The sequence below is a fragment of the Asparagus officinalis genome, chromosome 7 (assembly GCF_001876935.1).
Source record: "Asparagus officinalis chromosome 7, Aspof.V1, whole genome shotgun sequence".
NCBI classification, from domain to species: domain Eukaryota; kingdom Viridiplantae; phylum Streptophyta; class Magnoliopsida; order Asparagales; family Asparagaceae; genus Asparagus; species Asparagus officinalis.
The window spans coordinates 46,948,853-46,972,235 of NC_033800.1; the positions used below are offsets into that span (position 1 = coordinate 46,948,853).

At 35.9% G+C, this 23,383-nt stretch overlaps 1 protein-coding gene across 3 annotated transcripts; it reads right to left on the reverse strand.

The window, feature by feature from the left end:
• On the reverse strand, window positions 181-16,958 carry LOC109848032 (dual specificity protein phosphatase PHS1). Of its 3 annotated transcripts, none has more exons than XM_020417297.1 (10): window positions 16,928-16,958; window positions 16,626-16,795; window positions 13,472-13,691; window positions 13,032-13,208; window positions 12,801-12,961; window positions 11,267-12,302; window positions 8,319-8,465; window positions 7,572-7,799; window positions 6,941-7,098; window positions 181-928 (listed from the first exon to the last, which is right to left on the reverse strand). In XM_020417297.1, the coding sequence occupies exons 1-10, from the start codon at window positions 16,949-16,951 to the stop codon at window positions 556-558; spliced, it is 2,694 nt and encodes an 897-aa protein (XP_020272886.1). In that variant the 5' UTR covers window positions 16,952-16,958; the 3' UTR covers window positions 181-555. The 3 variants fall into 3 exon arrangements, with proteins under 3 accessions (XP_020272886.1, XP_020272885.1, XP_020272887.1); XM_020417296.1 differs by lacking the exon at window positions 16,928-16,958 and adding an exon at window positions 16,866-16,894; XM_020417298.1 differs by lacking the exons at window positions 16,626-16,795; window positions 16,928-16,958 and adding an exon at window positions 14,964-15,128.

Here is a 23,383-nt window from a genome sequence, read left to right on the forward strand (position 1 = left end):
CATAAAATAAAAAGCTTCATGCAAGGTAAAAATTATTGGCATTTCTGTTCCTAGAAGAGAATACTTTCTCAATCGTAATCTTCGTCTCGTTAAAACACTGTAACAACTCTCATGTGAGAATACGATAACAACTCACATCCACAGTAAAAGTACCTCTCTATTATTGCTAAATTTCATATTATTTTCAAATATAACTTAACAAATCAAATGCAATGCTATATTCCATAAATAAAACATTCTATGGATATACATACATACAAAGATGGGATGATTCTTATTGATACTCGTAGGCACATACATCCCAAAAATAACATTACCGATTACCACCCATTTCATTTGGTAGAGTTTGTCCTTGAAAGCTAACAAAAGAATTCCCTCTTTATTCAAATTAACTTGCAAGAAATATATTGCTTCCGTCACTGATTCAGCCCAGAAGACAGGATACGTGACAGTTAGATGACCTTACAGTTACCGGGAGTGCTTTTATACTTTTTCTCTACCAAGTCCTCAATTAATCCTAAATTGAACTCAAAAGATTATAGAACAAAAGTATCATCAATAAGACAACCTCCCGTTGAGGAAATGAATCTGCTTTCCAGCTGGAGTAACATCGCTCCCAGTTCGGCTAATCTTAAGCCCCACCATTGCTTTCTGGATCTCCATAGTCATGGCACTATCGACACTCCCTGAAGATATCTTCTTGTGAGATTTCTGAAGGTGGAGCTTCAGCGAGCTTGTGCTGAGCCCCGCGTTCTTTCCACAGATTGGGCAAACTTTCATTACAGGCTTCTTGTGCTGCCAGTCCATAGAGGCTCTTCCATGAAGCCTCGTGTCGAGGTCTAGTAAAGCTTTGCCAAACCCATCATTAGGTTGAGCTCGACGGTGGACTTTCTTGAGTAGGGTCCAAGCTTGTAACAGAGTGAAATTTCTGAAAGAGGAAACAAGAATTACTTTTTGCTTTGTGCAACGAGATGACACTTCCTATAACAAATATTTAATATTTATCCTTCTATGCTTGTACATAAACTGGTGGGTAAATTTACTACGACTGCTAAGAACACTGGGGGATTTTGAACAAAACTATCACAAACTTTTGTATTAAAGAAAACTTAGTTAGCTTTCAAAACTACAGAAAAAAGCACTTGAAGTATTTGAAATTTATAAGTAATGGCGTTAGTGCCTTGGATAAAAGGTCTAGCACCCTTATTAATATTTATGAGGATAATATAGAAGATATATGAAGTGTGTTCATGAATTCGCATTATTTAATGTAGTGTGTTCATGAATTTGCATGAATGCACCTGTCAACTGGATCAATGTTCTTTTTTTTTTTTTTGGTTGGAAGTATACATTTGTCTACTCTTTGTACACGTGCACATGCTCATATTAGTGTTAATTGTCAAAAAAGACAAAGGTTTAACGTTAATCCTCCCGGAAGGCAACGCATAAGCCACACAATTTTCACTATTCTCTTTTAGGAGGATTGCCTCAAGCCCAGTTCATCTGGTACCCTTTGGCAAAAGCATTGATCCCTCCAGCCCCAGACCTCCTGCCACCAATATTTTCTGAAGATCCATAAAATAGTCTTGGCTAAGTCATCACCTCAAACCTCTCACCTCATCCTTCTTCAACCAACATCTCCCCCACTTCACCACCGACCTCTCCTTCGTCGATGCCTCTTGCTACCTCCTTTCATGCCAAACCTATATTCGGGCAGGGCGCGGAGGCGAAGGTAGGCTATTAAGGGTGAAAAGATTTATGCATTCATGGGTTAATGAGAGAGAGAGAGAGAGAGAGAACGAAAAGGGACACGGCATGGGCAGTTTATAAACTTGAAAAAATTCATGGTGAGGACAAGAGTATCTGGTCAAAGGTGTCGAAGCGTGAATCTTTGGGTTAAAGCGGATCATGATTAAGAATGGGCAATTCTCCATTCTTAATTACTAAATATAATGAATAAATGAAAAAAGAAGAATGTGTCTGTGTGAGTGTGAGTGTGTGTGTGTATAATACATATATATATTACAAATATATGTATATGTGTGCATGCACACACACACATATACATACATACATACACATGTATGTATATTATAGATACATACATACATATATATGTATGTGTGTATACGTACATACATATATGTATGTACGTATGTATGTATATACACATACACACATACATACATATATGCATACATACATATAGGGAAAAGTGTCCATAAGGTGGCATCTTAGATTCAATAAGGTAGTGCCTCCTAATTCATGAATTAGACTATTCTAATTGATGATCCGCTTCATTCATTGTGATCTAAATGTCTCAAAACATCTATAAAATAAAAATCATAATGATTAAATACTTCAAACACATATTTTTCGTTGTCTCTTTAGTCATATTGTCGTAAAATAGTTAATTTTACAATCACTTAATGCATGAATAACTACAACCCAATATAGCTAATTTTTTGTTTGTATATAATCCAAAATATATAAATCAAAATGAACGGAGTGGATCGAGTAATTTGATAGTATTTAATGTAGTTTTAAAGGTTCTACCTTAGATTAAATCTAAGGTGTCACCTTATAGACACTTTTCCCATACACACACACATATATACACAAACATACATACATACATACATATATGTGTATGTGTGTATGTATATATATACATATCCCATGTGTGTGTATTTGACAACTTTAACACTAGCAAAAAATCAATATATATTAAAAAATAACTAAAAAGGTATCATGTCTTAGATTTTTAACCAACTATACTTCCAACCGGCTAAACCTATATCAAATTTTGGTTTATTAGTAAGCACAAATCTCAACTAGGAGTGAAACGAGGAATGAGGTACACTTTTCTTTGTACCTTAAATGTTAAAATGCATACACCTATGACCTTCTATTCCTCATATGTGTGCTGCAAGGTATTTTCCCTAATGCCCCGTTTGGTACTCAGGAATGAAGTCAAGTGAGTATGGAATGAATATAGAAATAGAATAAAATTAATGTGGGAATGGAATGCTCATTCTCATTCTCATGTTTGGGTGCGATTAAAGAATTAAGTGGGAATGTCTTTAAGAATGGTGTATCCGGAATTTATTCTATTACTTTCATTCTCATTTAAGTGGGAATATCAATTCCTTGATAACTCATTGGAAATAGCAATTACCACATTATGCGGGAATTGATAAGAAATGAGAATGACATTTCTAGCATCCTAAAACTCATTATGTTTGGTAGGCATGAATGAGAAGTTGGACTTGCACTCCATTCACACTTATTCCCGCATACCAAACAAGGCGTAAGGGAAGCATGATTTCTTGGGTCAAGGGGGTGGAGATAATTTTTTCATCGTTTAATTCATAATTATCATGAAAATATGGAATAAAATCATATTAAATTAGATAACTTTTGTTGTAGACAACTTTAACACTATCAAAAATTCAAGATATACTCAAAAAGAACTAAAAATGTATTATGCCTTAGATGTTTATCCAACAGCACTTCCAATCAGCTAAATCTGTATCAAATATTGGTTTATTAATAAGCATACATCTCATCTAAAAGAATTGAAATGAGGAATGAAGTACACTTTTTCATTTGTACTTTAAATGTTACACCTAAGATCTTGTATGCCTCACGTGTGCCTCAACGGACTTTCCCTAAGGACATCTAGAGGTCTGCTTCAGAATACCCCTTCTTAAATGTTTAACAAGTAAAATGTGTTTGGATTGTCATATCTGTGTATCCTGCTTTTTAACAAATTTTCTTGTGCTCATATCTGTGACATGTTGCATGCATGTCCCAAGTATATTTTATAAGACTTCTCAGACTATAATTATTATGACCTATATTGATAAAGAAGTAGTGTATACATAAGGTGATGGAATACCTACTAGACTTAAAGATTTCACATAACTTGAAACCTCTGTTGCGGTCGACGGTCGTAGATCTTGAACTCCTTTAACCACTTATCTGGTTAGAAGACCATAACTTAGTCACTTCTGTAGGCAATCTCGGACGACATCTAGCCATGGTCTAATCTAATTTAGTCTAAACCAGTAATCATGTGACGATAACATAACTACAAACATCTATAGGATCTTCCACCAACTCTGGTCTAACTAGAACTTACTCTACACCCACCATCATAGGAGCAATAGGACATTGTCAATCATCCCTAGATCTTCCTTGGTCATTCTCCAAACACCTCTGGCCTTCAACCCCTATGTAAACACATCATCTTATCCTTTCACAGATGCAACCATATTCACACATGAACGTCCCAACATTAGCCATCTCCTTCCCCTTATCTAACTGATGCAGTATTAGACTTGTCATCTGATTACAATGTTAGTTCCCGACTGGGCGCCAGACAAAACTAACCTCAGCAACAGCATTAGTATGGTAAAAAAAACATTTGCATGTTGAAATCCTCACTATTTTTTTAAGGTCAAGGTGTCGGTCTCACCTCAAGGCTCAAGTATTCAGTTGATACATATAACCGAAGTATGCATTTAAACCGTTTTGTTGATACTTGATACTTCATAGTGTGTGCCCTTAATAACATTAGTTTGTTTTAGTCTACTTAGTTCTGGAGTTGGTTGGTTCCTTGGGTGGGTTATTTAATGGTCAAGTGTTTCTGATTTCCAACATGCAGTGCATTAATAGTCAATTTCAAAGATGCTTCACATGTGCACATCAAGTCGATTTTACATCAAATGTGAAAATTATATAGAAGCTTATCTTTCAGCTTCATATGTCATCCTAGCATTTGCAAGTTAAAGATCTCTCACTATTTTCTTGAGGCCAAAGAGTCGATCTACCTCAAGTAACTACTTGATATCTAACCAAAGTATACATTTGAATTGTTTTGTTGATACTTGCTACTTCGTGCTTTGTACCCCTAAAATAACATCATTGTGTTTTTTACATGGTGGTATCTAGTTCTAGAGCTAGTTGATTACTTGGGGGGGTTATTTAGTGGTTAGACGTTTTTTATTTCCAACATGCATTTACAGTACAGTGTGAAAATTATATAGGAGGTTATCATCCCAACTTCATATATCATCCCGGTATTTGAATGTTAAAAATCTCTTACTATTTTCTTCTTAAGGCCAAGATGTCAGTCTCATGAAAACTATTAGGAGCTCATCATCCCAGCTTCATATACGGATATGCTAACTTTGCATACCTTGGATTGTGTTTTTATGTCTCTAGAAAAAAAAAACTTTCTTTTTTCTGTATTTTCTGGGTAACTCTTTGATTTCAGTAAAAAAACAAAAAGGGAGATGTTCTGGTCAGCTACCTTAGAGATTGTCTACTCCAGTGGTTGCTCATAGTGTAACCCTGAAATGTTAACAGTTTCATATGAAACAGATAGAGAAAAGCTCTATCGTATATAATAAATCATGCAGTTTTAAGGAACAAATCATGAAAAACTTTATTGCTTAGTGTGATGGCAGTGTAATTTAAGTATGTACTAGCCCAAAAATTGTAAATAGCTCCACTTGGATATTTTGTTTAAGTTCTTAGCTATGCAAGTAGTTTTCACGAACTTAAAAATTTAATCATCCCTAGTTTCTTTGAGAATGGACTCATGATACACAAATCATATTTAAGTGTCTCCAAGAGGAATGAATTTTAGTTTAAGATGAGTAATCCTCTGATAAGCTCTCCCTCAACATATGACAAACATATGTAAGAAGAACCACCTAGTCATGATATTATTGGAGTGAAGTTTAGATAAAAGGTGAGAAAACGGTCCTTCAGTCAGTTTTGACCATTTCTTTTTTCAAACCGAACCGAACCAATCTAGATTCAGAACCAAACCGAGCCATGTCAAATCAGTTCAGTGTGGTTCGGTTTTGTTTGTTCGCTTTGGCCTTAGACATGTAAAGTTAGAGAAATTTTAGCTAAAAGACAAGACTATTACTCCTTCAAATCTTTCACTCGTCTCATTTCCCAAACCGAAGAGAAAACTCATCAAATCAAGGACCTTACAAACTAAAATCAAACGTTTATCAATTAAGACATATATAAATATTAGTATAAATTATTTATTCACTTTCAACAAGCACAAGTTTTAGGCAATTATATTGAAAGCAGTCAGTTCGGTTATTTTGTTTCAAATAGTTTAGAACCGAACCAAACCAAACCAAAGTTTTTCTAAAACTGAAGCGAACCGCCGAAATTCGGCCAGCTCGGTCAGTTTAATCGGTTCTCACAGAACTAGGCTCACCCCTAGTTCAGATTGCTTATAATGTCGTTTTTCATGAAAGAGCGAAGCATGTCGAAGTCCTCTATACTTCATCACAATGGCTCCTGTTGTTCTTTATATGTGAATTTTTGTCACGAACCTGCCCTAATTCTAGGTGTAATTTGAGTTCATTAATATGAAGATTATCCTGGATAATCGACCAAGTTTCATGCTACGCAGTGTTCACATAATTGTCAGTTTTAAGTGAGCTATATTCTAGTTTAGCTTTTGTCAGAGACCTCTATAATACATTTGAAACCAGGTGTAATAACATACATCCATTCGTGCATCTATGCGTGTATAGAATCTATACAGGATGGGTATAGTTTGTAAGGGGCTGGTTAATATATGCGTTTGAGACAGTAATGTACACATTAGAAGAGCTAAAAATTAGAAACTTTTCTTAATTTATGTGGCAAATTTGGACAATATCTGCTTGACCGTATGAGCTTAAATACAATTGAGAAAAGCAACTAGCTATATATTGCAACAATGCAAAATTTTTATGGCACCATGATTCTGGTGTTTCAATGACAGCCCAAAAAAGCTTGTTACTTTTTTGGGAATTTTTTCAACTTCCTAGTCAAGCTCCATTAAGATATTCCAACTAAAAATCTTGAACAGCTTCTGAAAAATAAGTGACACATTTAGATAAACAGGAAATGCACGTACTTTCTCAGCATCAGATAGGCAAGCACAATGGTAGCACTTCGACTTTTCCCTTCAAAGCAATGGACCAAAACCTTACCACCACATTGCGCAACATTATCGATGAAATCAGAAGCTTCTACAAAGAGACCGCTGATGTTGGAATCATCATGATCACTTATCTGCAGGGCATACCATGAGTTGTTAACTTCACAACTTATCATCGTTTACTATAGGCAAGCAAGACTACAAAAGGAATATGTATAGTAGATGATAAGAATGCAACCACGAGCTTGAGGCTCGCAAATCTGCTTTACAAAATCATCATTCTAAATATATCAGAATTTTTGGGATGGATATCTAATCTGCAGTGACTAAGATATCCATTCTGAACTGACTACGTGTTGCTTAAAATATAGGACTTGTACCAATTACTATTTATACACCTTTTTCCAAAAATAAGATTTTAATCCTTGTTTCATAAATAGAGTAATATTCTTTCACATAAAACAGTACTTTTCAAACGAAAATTTATAAGAGAAATTCAACACTTGGAGACGTAACCTTAACTATAAAAAAAACTTGGTTTTTGGACCTAATTTTAGAGCAGAAAACACATGGATTTTCAACAAGGAAAAAAGGACCAAGCTCTTACTGAGAAGTTCTTATAGTCAAAAAGATCAGGATATTGAGTATCTGATTGACCAATTTCATTTGAACATAGACACAATATACGTGTGATGCCCAAGTGCTGAAGCGTATGCTTAGACCTTGCTGCAAGAGCTCCACCAATAAATAGGTTACCTGCAACTAAAGATGGTCTCTCAGTATTAGCTGCATCGGATATCAAGGCTATTCTCTCAAGGATATGTTCAAGTCGGACCTGCAAGATTAATTAACCCATTTACTTCACTGAAGTACGCAACAACAACAGCAGCAACAACAACAACAACAACAAAGCCTTCGTCCCTGTTAGAGTGTAAAATTGTAAGCCTCAAACCTAACCAAAAGTTTGATGTTTTCTTGCAATGGAAGGGTACTCTGAAACAGTATTGGAGAAACCAAGGTTCAAACCCTAACTGGCTACAAGTTTATAACAAGCTGCATGCTAGGTTTCGACCCATGGAAAAGCCCTCAACATGCGGAGGCATGTTAAAAACTTGCAGGACAAATTATCACGTCCTCAACCCCAAAGAAAAACTCTGAAGTTTTGATGCAATGGAAGGAACCTTTGACAATCCAATTTTTTTATGGTCGGCAACATGAATCCTATTCTTCTACTCAGTTCTGTTGAGGCTACTTTCACACTAAGTTTGATCATTACCATATTCTTTTTAACTGGTTCCAACCAAGTTTTCTTAGGCCTATCTTACTTCAGTGACATATGAATAATTTTTATTACCTTCAACTCATAAGCATCAACAACACTGGTGCTATCACTCCCCTCAAAGAAGCCCGTATTGAAGTTGTTTTCCTGGCACAACTTAATCACATCAGTTCTTAGCATTTCATTCCACTGTTCCAACTCCTTTTGCAACTCAGCATCTATCTGCGATCAGAACAGGACTATTTCAGAATTGAAGAAATGTATTTTTGAACAAAAGGCATGAAAGCAAAAGCTGTTACTCGAAATTAATATATCTTTGTTTCAAATGTCAAAAATGTTGCACACAGCCAGGAATAAAACTTTCTGCTGTTATCAGGGAAATGATGAATTTGAGAAGCGTCTCTCCTAAAAATAACTTTCGTTTAATTACTTCATATTAATGCAAACGAATAGATGTACACCATGTTGTCGGGGATAAGGATGCTATAGAAAAACACAACTAGGTTCAATCATCCCAGAACAAGGAATGTCAGCGAATTGGGTCACACTTGAACGCAAGTTAGTTCCCCAACTACGGCGACCCCGTTTTAGAATTCAAAGTAGTTAAATTTTTGAAAAAATGAACTATTCCCAGAAAAATAAACAACAAAAATCATGAAAAATTATGCACATAAAGTATGAATACCTTAATTGTTAATTGCAACATGCTTCTCAAGGTTCTTTTACCATTATGATATCAACTAGCAAATTTCTTGAATTTAACTCTTGAAGGACCTAAGATTCCTATTATTTAAAATTTAAACTAAAATGTACCAATTATTCCTTCCTTTTGCCACATTTCGCTCAAAGCAAAGGGTTGAAGGAAGATAGTGCATCAAGCTATTCGCAAGGGCCAACTTGATCCTCTTCCCCAGGGATCCCAGATGATGGAACCCTAGGAGAGCCGCCGACTCCAACAATCGTCCATGTATGATCCATACTAGATCTGACCAACTGCCCATCCTACCTCCTCTACGTTCTTGACAGCCTATCTTTTGTCTCAAGAGAGTCTTTCAGTGGCATGTTTCGGTCCTCTTCCCCATTACCCTAGCATATTGTATAACTAGTGTTATACCCGCGCATCGCTGCGAGAACTTTTTAATGATGTATTATTTACCAAAATAATAAAATAAAATCTAAACGATAACTATTTAAGAAAGTTAACAACAATCTTTTTGCTATGATTAGATAATGCTAAAAAACTTTTATTACATAGCCATGAGTGTTTGAATTATGCTTTAAATTTCTTAAACTTACTATAAAAATAATGAAGACAAAAGAGCTAATATATATCTATTTATAAAATAGACTACATCTATTTTTTCGATATATTCCTCTTATTAAAAATGTTTTCTCGTAGTATTAGAACTTGAGTTAGCTTTAACTTTCTAAAGCATATTGTTGAATATGGTTTAACTTTATTCAAGATATTGCATACATAAATGCTAAAATGTAATTTAATAAAAATATTCATATTAATTTTCATCCTCTAAAATGCAATTGTATAAATAATCACATACTTCGATATATCACTCTGCTTGTGTTGAATGGAAGTAGACTTTGAAATAAAATGCAAAAGGAAATATACACTACTAGTAAAATAAAAATAGAAATTAATTATACCTTTATTCCCATGCTCATGAAGTTCCAATGGAGTTTTTTCTATTCTTGAATTGAAGATTAATGGTTCTTAAAATATTATAGGATGAAGACGATGATGGTGAATTTTTATAGTAAATTAGTAGAGAAATAGAGGTTATGAGTAGAGAATTTGAATGGGTTTGCATGAGAATTAACATGTTAATGGTGGGTTACAAAAGTATAATTTAATTCATGGATTAATTTATTTCGAAGTTATACAAAATGAAAAGTTTCTTTACTGGGTCTTTTATACACAAAATGGAGATGATTTTTCATATTCTCAATATTATCATATTGTTTATTTGAATTGTAAAAAATAAATTTTAATATCTAAAATTCTAAGAAGTTGCTGGCAACTATAGGGCCTTGTTTTAGTAAATATATAGATTGTATAAACCCACCTCCCTCGTCCCTGATTCCAAATAAGTGGGTTACCACACTCCCATTCCCATCCCATGAATTAGAACGAACCACATCCCATGCAATTATGTACAAAATGAGAATTATCACCAATAACTTTTACAGAACAAAAAAATTTCAGAAAATATTTAGTACTTAAATCCAAGAAACAATAGAACTGTCAGGAAGACGATCATGTTCGGGCTATATGGTCCACTAAGAAAAGCATGTCATGGAATTATTCTCAAAATTAGATACTCCCGCAGTCAGTTGCTGAGAAGTTCTGACAATTGAAATCTATACAGTCTTGACAAGCTCAATCTCATTGGAATCCTTGTTGAGGAGAAATGCTGACAACTGAATCAAATTTCATTGAAAGACATACCGTCTAGAGGAACTCAATATCACCGGAATCCATACTCCTGCTGTTACTTATGTACCCATGAATATATAGATTCCAATGAAATTGAGTTCATTGAGATTGTATGGGTCGGAATGAGATTCAATTCAATTGTCAGCATTTCTCCTCAATAAATTGCTTCCTGAGTATGCATGATACTAAAAATAATATATATTCTCATTGTCAATCCAGCTTAGGTAAAATATAAATTAATTGCTTATCACATATTTTGCTCACTGAAAAGGGAAAAATTGCCTGCGAAAGCATTCACATCAAGTTTTAACAGTGACTAACTTCAGTCCTGGCCCAGTTTTAAGGGTTTGCCAGACGCATATGGTAGAAAATAAGAAATTTAGTTGGGGTTACGAATTATATACTAAGACTATATAATGGGGAGGGGTCCTATATGTCAAAGTGGTGTCACGTGACACCACTTAGACATAGGTGGATCCGCCCCTGACTATCATATATTATGTTGAGTGTTTTCTTTGACAGTGTATAAGATTAATTTATTGTAGTTAATACATGATGAAAGAGCTCTAACCTTTGTTAGCTTTTGAAAGTCACGGAGTTTCATCGTCATGCGCAAACTACGAGAAGCATCACCACTGCCTTTGAAATATCTCCCGTTCCAATTTTCTCGAGAAGCTGGAGAAGACAAGTCAGGACTTCCTCTGTGAACTGGAGAAGAAGACTTTGGTGTAGATTTATGATTCTCTGAGTCGCTTGAATCTGTGTGGGCTTCATTCAAAAATCTCTCTTTAGTTGCAGATGCTGTAGAATTAAAGCCCAACCCCACAGAATGCAACAGCGAGTCTGAAGCCATGAAGTCATCCTTGTCCGACACTTCAGTGTTTTTACTAATTATCGATAAGAAAACTCGTAGAAGGCCGTCCAGCTTCTGATAAAGTGTGAGAAGAAATAGATGAAAACTCTGCAGGTCCCTGAGAGCTGCACGAAAACCACCTCGAAACTCATGAACAATCGATGTCATGTCAATCTCAGACAGAGACGAGCTACAATCCATTTGTTCAATGGCTTCTGGTGTAGGAGACCCCAATTTACCACCAGATATTTCATTTAATACATTTGAAGAGTATTCTGAGTTGTTAAGTATGAGCTCTACAAACTTTGGATATCGTTCTTGATCTTTAGCACGCTTTCCTGCGGGAGGCCGGCGTGGGACCCCAATGTCAATAGCCACAACGTGAAAATCATCATACTCAATCTCATTGTACGCATCAGAGCCTTGAGACAAATGTTCGGGATTTCGGCAGACTAATCTTCCATTCACTGAATATGCTCTTCTCTTTTTCTGGAGAGTTTTAATTACTCGTTGTCTGGTGGCAGAATTATAGGCTTCTTCCAAAGCATCCAACTTAGCAGAGGCAATTTTATCTGCAAGTAATAAATTTGCAGGATTTCCACGCCAGCCAAGCTGACGACAAGGGAGTCTGTCTTCATTCCTTAAGATAAGATCCAGCATCAAAACCCTGCCTAGGGCTGCAGCAGTATTTTCAGCAGCTTCTTGGGAACCAAATGCATCTGAACTTTCTAGAACAGGGGATCCGTGAACGTAACTGCAAAAAGGAAACTCCTGATTATAGAAAAAGATGTTTAACGCGAGGGTAAATTCACAGAACTAACATGAACTTTGGGGATTTTGCACAAAACTACCATAAATTTTCTATTAGAGAAACCTAACGCTAACTTTCAAAACTACATAAGGGTACTACAAACTATAAGAAGTTGTTGCCACCGGCATTGTCATATTGGATAAAACATCTAAGCTACCCTTATTTATATCTATCAACTCACTAAGTGCATAAGAGTAATATAAAAGATTATATATAGAGAGTACACAGGAGAGAAATGGTCCAAAACATGTCACGTGCGAGCATGTGACCACCTGCCCTAATTGTCACGAGGCATGGTAACAGTGAAAAAAGATCATGATAATTTTCTCTAATATAAAAACTTTTGTGCTAGTTTTATGCAAAATGACCCAAAGATCATGGTTGCCTTCTGAATTTTACCCCTGGTACAATATTGTCATGAAGATAATGTGGCACACTCACTTCATTAATAGTAGGCATCGACTCATTTCAAGCGCTTCCAACAACTCTGAACATGTAACTTCACTGAACTCATCCCCAAGTGACAATGCAGCTTCACGTGCTTTCTGAGTAGCATCCTTAATGGTTTGCCATTCGAGACAGCTATTATGAACCACTCTAGCCTATAGCATAAGAATATAGGTAAGGCAAATATAAAAAATGAAATGGAAGCTTTTGAAGAAATATACACACTTGAGGTGTGTGAACTCCGAGCCATTTTGCAAACTCATAGCCTAGACGCTCTGACTGAGTCGCCATTCGCGAAGAAGCTATCTTAATCACTGCAGATGCTTCTTTTGGAAAGAGATCAGTGTCCTCAAGAGTGTTGAACAAAGCAAAGAAAACTACTCCCCCTGAATTGACAGTCATCTGCATCAAACCAAGAAGAGGATAAGGCAGAACATGTACAGATGATCAATAGATAGGATAACCGAACATAATTCAGTAGCTTCTTCATGCAAATGTCATGCTAGATTTTGTATAAATGATCAATCGACAGCCACAGAGATAATAAACAGTCTACAAAGACATAATGAACAGTTCTAATTTATTCAAACTTTCTTTGCTCCTTCCCCATCAAATTATATTGGAAGATACAACAGCAATCAATTTAAAGAACAATGCCAACGTACCTCCAGTGGTTTATTCATTTCATCTTCAGAATGCTCTGCACTGCTAGTATGTTCAGTGTGATGCAGTGATGAGAGGCCATCCCAGGAGAAATCACCTGATTCAATATCTAACATTGCAGCACTCCCGAGCCTTTCCCATAAATTCGGTTCTGAAGCTTGGTCAGGAAGCAATAAATCATCTGATTCACAGTCTAAGCCTCCCGAATCTTTAGCTTTGGAACTGTAGAAGGGAAAAAATCAAAATAATGCAACTGACATAAGTTACGTTAAAAGCATATAAAGAAATTTTCACTGTAGACCCAATCCCAGATTTAATACCTAAAACCGACCCACTTTAAATTTATTTATGAGAATCGACCCACTTTGAGTTAATTACGGTACAAATTAGTCGGGGTTGCCAACCCCGACTAATTAGTAGCCTAATTACAAGCAGGGTCAGGGAGAAGGGAAGGCTGCTAATTAGGCTACTAATTAGTTAGGGTTGGCAACCCCTACTAATTAGTATCGCAATTAACTCAAAGTGGGTCGATTCTCATAAATAACTTTAAAGTGGGTCGGTTTTAGGGATTAAATATGGGAATGGGTCGGTTTTAGGGATTAAATATGGGAATGGGTCTACAATGAAAATTCTTCAAAAGAAAAATATCATGACAGCAGCAGGAATCTATGGCTAAAGTGGAAAAACGTTCTACAAGATAAACACCAGTGCTTAATTATTTTATGCAAAACTCAAGTCATACAACCATTAAAATCTTGACTACTGGGCAATTTTCTTTATTAATAAAATTTAAGATAGATAACAGTATAAATAGGAACAGTAGCTTTAATTTGCAAGATAACAAGCATTTCAGGACGCCTTCTGTGCCCGAATGAACATTTTTTTCTGCTGAAATATTTGCCAACTACAACAGTCATGTTAGCATCAAATAGTGAAAGGTTCCTAGTTTGCGCTAGGAAAAACAAACTAAACTTAGTGGAGCAGGTCGGAAAACGACCCTAGGGGCTAAACCCCTATTGATCCTCCAAAGCAAAGAAGTATGGTAGAGAGATTAAGAGACAACTCTTTGACCATACACGTAGAGTGGGATGAGGTCGAAGTGTGACCCCTGAGGTCATAATACGGAAAAAAAAGGCTAAAAGTTTTTGAGCTAGCAAGTCAACAAGTGAACGCTACACCAAAGAACAGTAAAGATTGAGGGGGCAATTGTCCATATCAGAAAATTGCACCAACACTGTTAACTTTCACACGTAAAAAAGGTAATCCATGCATCCAAAGTTGGATGTTGTAGCACAGGCAAGAAAGAAGAGAAATCTATGGACTATGATTCATTCACGATAAGCAATACTCGGATAATGCAAAAATGATCACCAAGAAGATGTAAAAGTCCCCTCTGTGAGGTGAGGAAGGTGCACACAGCCAAACGAGGTCTTTTGCTTTTTTTTTCTCCAAGAGACTAATTTTGGCATGTCAGGCAATAACCCCGGTGATTACCTTCTTGTTTTGTGTGAATGTATCTATGTGAAACCGATTGGTTGCCCATCTTGTTGTGTGCATGTATCTATGTGAAAGCCATTGGTTGCCCATCTTGTTTTGTGTGCTTGACAGATCAAACCAGATAAGTCAGTGTGGCATCACTTTGCATCAGTAGGTATGTACACATTCCTTTCTAAATGAAGAACAGATTAGTTTATTACCTGTAGAACAGATTAGTTTAGTTTCCCTCCCTTCCTCCCTCGATCGACAAAACATTAATCACAAAGCCATTTCTGGAGGACTACTACTCTGTTTATGAAATCATGCCTACATATAAACAACACAAAATAACATTGACAAACTCAAAGGATAATAAATGAAGAGTAAAGGACTCCGGTTTGCAACCTACATTAGTGTAGGAATAAAATTATCACATGTAGGAACAGGGTGAGTTCTTTAATTTTCTCACATGGTTTAGCACAAACTGACAAGGTTTTTTTCATAAGGAACCAAAGAAGTAAACGTTTACGTAGCACCATCTTCAATCCATCACTCTGTTGTCCAGTGTTTGTCTGACATACAACCTTTTTATGGATACCTTTTAGGACACTTGTTGAAAACTTCTTCACTGTGTCCTTAAAATTATAACACAATTTATGCAAAGCATTCTTTGCACACTTGCACACAAGTTATAGCACATTTATATATTTCTTTGATATGCATGGTGCATAGTGGGATACAAATCTACTCCTCTATACTTAAAGGAAAATCCAAAGAACTAATGTTCACGCTACAGTAAAACAATCAGCTCTTCGTGCTTGAAGTATAGAGGAGTAGATATGATTTCTAATTTTAATCATACAATAATTAAATCTAATATATTAAAACTTAGAAGGAGGCAAGTTCAAAATGCAGTGCTTAAAAAAATAGGGGGTTGTGCTTTGCACGGGGTACACACTAGTTTTTATGTTAAATTGTAATATTTGGGGCTTGACACGTAAAGGATTTATTTCAATATCATAAACAAGATGCACTAAAAAGCTAGAAGGCGAGACATATACTTTTCATTCATTCAATTCGAGAACAAAATAGGAAAGAGCTGGTTGAAATAGTTTTGTAAGTCCAGCGCAGACATTAATCTGTGTAGGCTATTGGATTGTAGACACATAATTGCCGCGGATCAAGGGTAAATATAAAAAAAAGTCAAGGATCGAGGTAGTTAGAAAGTTAACAGAGGAAAGACCCTTATTTAAGCAAGCAGAATGGAGAAAACAAATTCACGTAGCAACCACAAGGAGTTTGATAAAAGGCTTTGTCGCGGCTGCCTATATAAATGCATACATATTATACTTCCATATACTTTTTTATGTCTTCCCACTGTATTCACAAGATAATGCTTATATTACTAGATGCAACTTTTCAACAGACAATTTTGCCTGCCGAATATTGAACGCTACAAGTTCATGCCAATAGATGCATTAATTTCCAATGTACAGCTTTGATGCTTTTCAACCACAAGAAAACAATTAGTTTGTGCATGGAAATCCACAATTCTATAAAACCAAGTTCACAAGAATCCACAATCGTTCACGGCAGTACTATATACCAATGTTATACTTCGACAAAAATACCTAACAGCTAAAGGAATAACATTTCCCTTCATCAAGAGTTGAGCATTACCTTCGATCATGGCAAGCTGTTGCAGTCAAGAACCCACATGGCATTTTCCCGAGTTTTGGCAGCCGGTGTGGAAAACCTGAAGGCCGATACTTCCCACTTCGTTTCCTCACCAAAGCTACCCAGTCCTCAAATCGCTGCGCTGTTACATCTCCCAACAGCAAAGAGACCACCTTCACAAGTCAAAGCTACCCAGTCCTCAAATCGCTGCGCTGTTACATCTCCCAACAGCAAAGAGACCACCTTCACAAGTCCACAGACAAACATAAGTTGTCTAAATATTCTCCCAACAGCAAAGAGACCACCTTCACAAGTCCACAGACAAACATAAGTTGTCTAAATATCAAGTGATATGAGAAAAAAGCAAAACAACCCCAAGAGAAAAAAAAATTACCCGAGCGGACAGGGAGGTTTCTTTGTCCCCTTCACTCTCCTGCAAGAATAAAATGATAATTCAGAAGCCTGTGATTTAGTATTATTTATACTTGTATAAATCTGTCAATGAAGTTTGTAAACTGATCTAATTAGGGCCTTGTGTTCTTGCTTACAGTAATGCGAAAGTGAAAAGAAAAACATTAAGATGAAGAGAACATGGTTTTCTAGAAAAAATTATGATTTTTGTGTATCAATCTCCTGTCGCGCCCTCTATTATGATTGTGATCAAGGTTTCATCATTGTTTTTTACCGTTAGTTTTATTACAGAGATTCAATGTGTCTTCTACGTTTGAAGTAGCAAAAAAGAATGATATATAGTAGAATTACATACTCGAGAAGAGGCGGTGTGCTTTTTGGCACCCTCAGTTTCCTGCAAAAACCATAACTTTGGTTAATCAAAAGAAGATAACTACAGTGAAGTTCAAGTAATAGAAAATGGCCCAACAGAAGAAATTTGAAGAATGACTTACTCGAGAAGAGACAATGATCTCTTTCTCTCTCTCAACTCCCTACAAAACCAAAATACGGATCTGAAATGAAATCTTGGATTCTGGGTATTCATCACAATCTCAATCTTTCATTTTTCACAAATGGGTTCTCACCAAAATCTCTTCTTATTTCATCCAGACAAGTGGGTTTTACATCAGAAAACTATAAATCCCAAATAAACAATTGAAGGAGATAGAAAATACCTTCTGGGTTATGATTATAGAAGGCCTCTTCCTCTTCTCCTGGGCTTGATCCTCTTGTTCCATCAGACAGATAGAGAGAGAGAGTTGGGTTTGGGACAGTGAGGGGACGCTTGGCACCTTTTTTCCGGGCAAAGGGGTCCGCGTCCCGCGCTCCCCCTCTCTCTCTCTCTCAGAAGAAGATGAAGATGAAGATGAAGATGAGGATGATGATGGTCACTTTACACACACGCTCTCTCTCTCTCTCTTCCTCCCCCTCTCTCTCTCTCTATCTATAGTTTGCACAGTCCAATGAAGTCAAATTAGAGCAAAAAAAGTAAAAAATTAGAGGGAAGTTAAGAACTTGGGCTAAATTACCATATTGGTAATGGAAGGAGTACCAAATCACCGTGTTATTGGTAATGGAAGGAGTACCAAATCACCATGCTGGTATTAAAAATTTCTTTGACGGTAATAAAGTATTTAAACCTGTACGATGAAATAAATAGATCCAAAAATAAATTTTTCCACCGTTTTTCAACTATAACTCATGTAATTTGTCAAATACGTTTAGGTGGCATATTTATGATGACGTGGCAAGTATAGTTAGCTTCATTTAATCCATTAATCGGAGGGATTTTTAAATTAGAGTAAAAGGAAATGTGGATTTTTTTTAAAATTTTGGGACTTATTTCCTTCTTTCTTTAAATTTGAGGTTCTTTATTGCTTGAACTTGAAGAATCCATGTTATCTATCAAAGGAGGACCTTAAATTTAATAGAAGAAGGAGAATAAGCCCCCAAATTTAAAAAAAAAATCCTTTTTTTACCCTAATTTGAAATTTTCCACCTCGAATGCTTTAAATGAGGCTAGCTACAGCTTTCACATCATTATAAATATGCTATATAGGCATCACGTGACATATCACATGAGTATTTTTCAAAAAAAGTTAGCCGATAAATTTATTTATAGACTTATTTGTCTCATCGCGAAAGTTTAAACACCTTGTTGTTGCCGCAAATAATTTTAATATGAAGTTGATCATTGAGTATTACTTTTAAAACTAATCTGGTAATTTAGCGACATCTTGTCTAAAAGAGTGAACATAAGAGGGGAGAGGGAGATAGAAAGATAAACTTTGATTGTTGATTCCTCGAGGACTTTTGCGAAAAGAACCCCTTTAGTGGCGCCCAATTGTAGATCCTCTATAGTTATATTTGTGTATAGACCTCTTTAAGTGGTTCTTTTTTTTATTCTTAAAATAGTAAAAAGATTTTGATGAGACATAAATAGACCCTATATCTATTGGCGAGTATGAACTCCCCCACCCCTCATTACTATTTTTGACTCATAAAAAGAGTTGAGAAAGTTTACTAAGAGGGTGTATTCGCACTTGGGCCAATACTATAGATGGTATATCCACACAAATAAAATTACAAGGGGACTATTCACTATTAGCCAATACTACAAGGATTCTATTCGCAATTAACCCTTTTTTAAAAGGGAATGAACGAAAGGTGTGTGATAAATTTACCTGATTTAGACCTCTATTTTTATAGGATTTGCTTCTCTCTCAAATTGGGGTGTAATTAGGGGTGTTAAATTGTATCAGTATCCGGGGAAATATCTTTAACTGTATCCGTTAGGATACGGATATGGTTGCTCAAACCTATAACCGATAGGATATGATTACGGATATGGTTTTGTAGTAAATTATCTGTATCTATATCTGAAATATCTGAATACATATTAGTCATACTCTTACGATAGTTTCGATTCTTAGATTATGGATTTGTGATTAATTTTGATGATCAAGATGTCTAATTCTAACTTTTTAATTATAATAAACATATTAACGAACTCTTTTGTATCACATGAACTGTGTTTTTCTCTATACTATCTAGTTTTCTCATATCCGTTTTGTATCTGCATGCATATCCGCTCATATATCCCCATATATATATGTAACCTTATTCGATTTTAGCGGATATGGTTATGAATTTTTCTTACCGAGGTATATCCGTATCCGTATCTGAGATGGGTAAGCGGATATGGATACGATAAGCATCATATCCAAACCGTATCCGGACCAAGTGCACCCCTAGGTGTAATAGAAGTGGAAAATTTTGGACCATCATCATATAAATTCAACGATCAAGAAATAATTTCCCTCCATTTTCTTTACTAAACCCTCAAATATGATATTATGTTTTACGTTCCCTTTCTTCCAATCCTCCTAACTTATTTATCATTCCTTTCTTTTCTTTTCAAATGACTTATTGCACTTAAATTCCCTATAGTTTCCTCAATGTTACACTTATAAACTCTCACTTATTTTTTGGCAGCATTTATATACTCTAAACTTTGTAAAACTTACCCCTATATACCCTCAGTTGTTTTGTTAGTGCTTATATACCCTAAAGTTATAATCCACTTTAATCAAACTAACAAATATGCAACTTGGTCTAAACAAACAACCATGAAGGAGAAATACTGCTACCAACATTTGTAGGAGGTGCCATTATTTGTGGACTAACCACGTATTAGTCATTCATGCAGGTAATCACGGGCATCGTCTATCGTTCATGAGTAATTCATATAACTAATAATTGGCATAACAACATGACTATCGATATGCTACAATCTTCCACATATGTGTGACAAACCATGGAGTGAGACTATTGATGGGAAGAAATTAGTGTGTGGTTTAGGAGAGGTAAGGATTATTCTGGGTCCTTAATCTCCTCTGATGGCTAATTGCTTTGAAGAGTATGTTCAAATGTAATTCCCTGCATAAAATTATAGAGGTTAGAGGATCTAGAATTTATTTCTTCTGACGTGCCCTCTGATACTTAAATTAGTAATTAGTCTGATAATCTAAATAGAAAAGCAGAATATAGTATTTAGGGCTTTATTGTGCGTACCTTAGAATAGAGAAGATGAGCTATTTATAGCAATTTTGTGAGGGGATTTTGGCAATCTAACTGACTAATTGATCTGACACTGCATCGACACTTTGCACGTGCCCATCGTTGTTTTGTCACAGGTGAGGAGCTATACCCGTTGAATTTAATATGATGGTGTTGATGTCAAAAGTTAAGTACTGGGATTTAGAACAAATTATGGAGAGCTTAGGGTCTCTTATTTTCCTTTGATGGCTGATTGTCGGGCAAAAAGATAATTCTGCACATATGCAATATGTTAGAGGATTTGGAGTTAGGCTCTCTAGTGATCCCTCTGACGGTCAAGTTAGTAGCGGACTGAAGTGGATGAAAATAGAATGAGTTTTAACTCTCCTAGGGTGCCAAAAATTGGATATGTTTGGGCAGTGGGGAATGTGTCTATTAATACCGAACTGACGTGGGCATTTGCGTAACTTTGGCTGAGTCCATGCAACCGACTTAGTCAGCTGGTATTTTATAGGCGTCGACAACGGGTGATCTAAGTCATCTTTATATGTAATATGATAGTGATAGAGAGTTATGGCGCTGGCATGGTCCTATAAGTCATTATGACTCCGGTGGAGGTACAATGATGGCTCTGACCGTGTATTTAATATGATAGTGATTGGCTATCGTTGCTAGTTTTGAGACGGAGCAACTTTCACCTCAGCTCTTTGAGAGAGGCTGAGTAAGGGCACCTTTCGACTCAACCATTATGTGTGAGGATGTCTCCTGAGTTGATCGTTGTCAGAGAGTCCGAGTGAGGATGCCTTTCAAATCGGCCTTTGTGTCGGCGTACTGACACACACGTCACTTTCTAGAGTGGAATTAACATTTGATAATTTCTGTGATATCTATTCCTCTATAATAATGGGATGATCTAAGATTCACTATTCATGATATAGTAAAATGCTATAGTAAATTACTACAATATTTAATGTAGCACAGATAGGAGGATGCAAGCTTCAGTATTCATGATGCAATAAATTACTGTAGTAGTATTACTGTAGCACAGGCGGGAACTATAGCGGTTAAAAACATTACTGTAGCATTATGACTGTAGCTCAGGCGAGATATTGTACCATTTAAAAAATGTTACTGTAGTACTTACAAAAACTATATTTATATACAGAATTACTGTAGCGGAATTAAAAAAATGGTGGTCGTGCTTTGCACGGGGTGCACACTAGTAAAAGATAGTGACAGAATGACGGGAATGTGGGCATTGTTCGAGGAGTTATTATGATGCCTAGTCATGCATTAAATTGCAATGACGATTACGTGGCGGAGTATGGGCGTCGAGCACTTTTACATTAAATGTGAACACGATTAACAAGATCACTGGTTATTCCTTGCTTCAGCCTTTCCCCTACTGAATCCGACCTGAGGATGCCTTTTGACTTGACCAAGGCTCAATTGGTAGATCTCAACTTGAAGACGTCTTTCATCTCGGACTTGGGTCACGCAAATAAGTTGGCCAGCTCACAGCTTAGACTCGGGTTGAACATATTAGCCACATGTTTCGTCTTATTAAGTCTGCCACGTGGTTAGTATAAGGACATAGTAATTTTTAGAGCATAACAAAGACATAGCTACTAAAATCTATAAACCTTCACATCAATTTGTTGGTCTCTTTGTTTTGATGATGTTTAACAAACAATTTACCACTAATGTTTTAGTGTTTGTATTTATCTATTTATTATAGACAAACAACATGTTGGAGATTGGATGGAATTGCGTCATAACGATCATATAAAATAGAGGTTGGCGGAAATAGTGGAGTGAAGCTACGCAATTCAAGTCAAAGATTTAAGTTCAAGCTTCATCCGCAAGTTTACCAAGAAGAGCTTATTGAAGATCAAGATCTTAGCTTGAGTAATTTAGTTTAGATTTTATATTATGTGTGTTAGTACTTTAAGCTCAATCATATATACACAGATTTTATTGGTTTATATATATATATACACACACACACACACACACACACACACACACACACACACACACACACACATCTTGGTTTTTGGTTTTATCCACAAACAAAGTTTTTACAAACAAATTCCAAAAATTATTTATACATGTTCGTTTTCTATGTGGATATGTTGTTTTGGTTTAATTTCATAAATATGAAACAAATATATATTCATATACATACTCATATGTTTCATATTCTATTGTATTTGTGAAAATATTGTATTCATTGTTTATAAACTTCATAACAATAGTTTATATCTTTCTTTAAGTCTATAAAATCGGTTTGTAGAGTTTCAAAACATGGTTTATGTCCAATGTCAAAAACAAGTATTTTTTATTTACATGTTTTGGACTATTTTATAAAATGAGGAGATTTCTCATTTGGGAGATGCTTTTTGAAAACCAGTTTTTTGTAGCATGTGTATTATCATGTCTACAATCATTTCCAAAGTTTTATAATTTTTTGAATTTATTTGATATTTTTAAACATGGTTTTAAAATCAGAAAACTATTTCAAATCTGTCAATTTCTAGTATCAGTTTGCGGTCGATCGTCACGGTCGATCGCCTTGAGTCCAGAGACTCGGTATGTTTTTCAGTGGCTCACGATCGACTGTGACGGTCAACCGGATGCAGTCCAGAGAGTCTCGCGGTCGACCGGATGATGTCTAGAGCCCAGAATGAGTTTCTGGAGGTACTCGCGGTCGACCGCGTAAATCTCATGGTCGACCGCCGAACTATCTG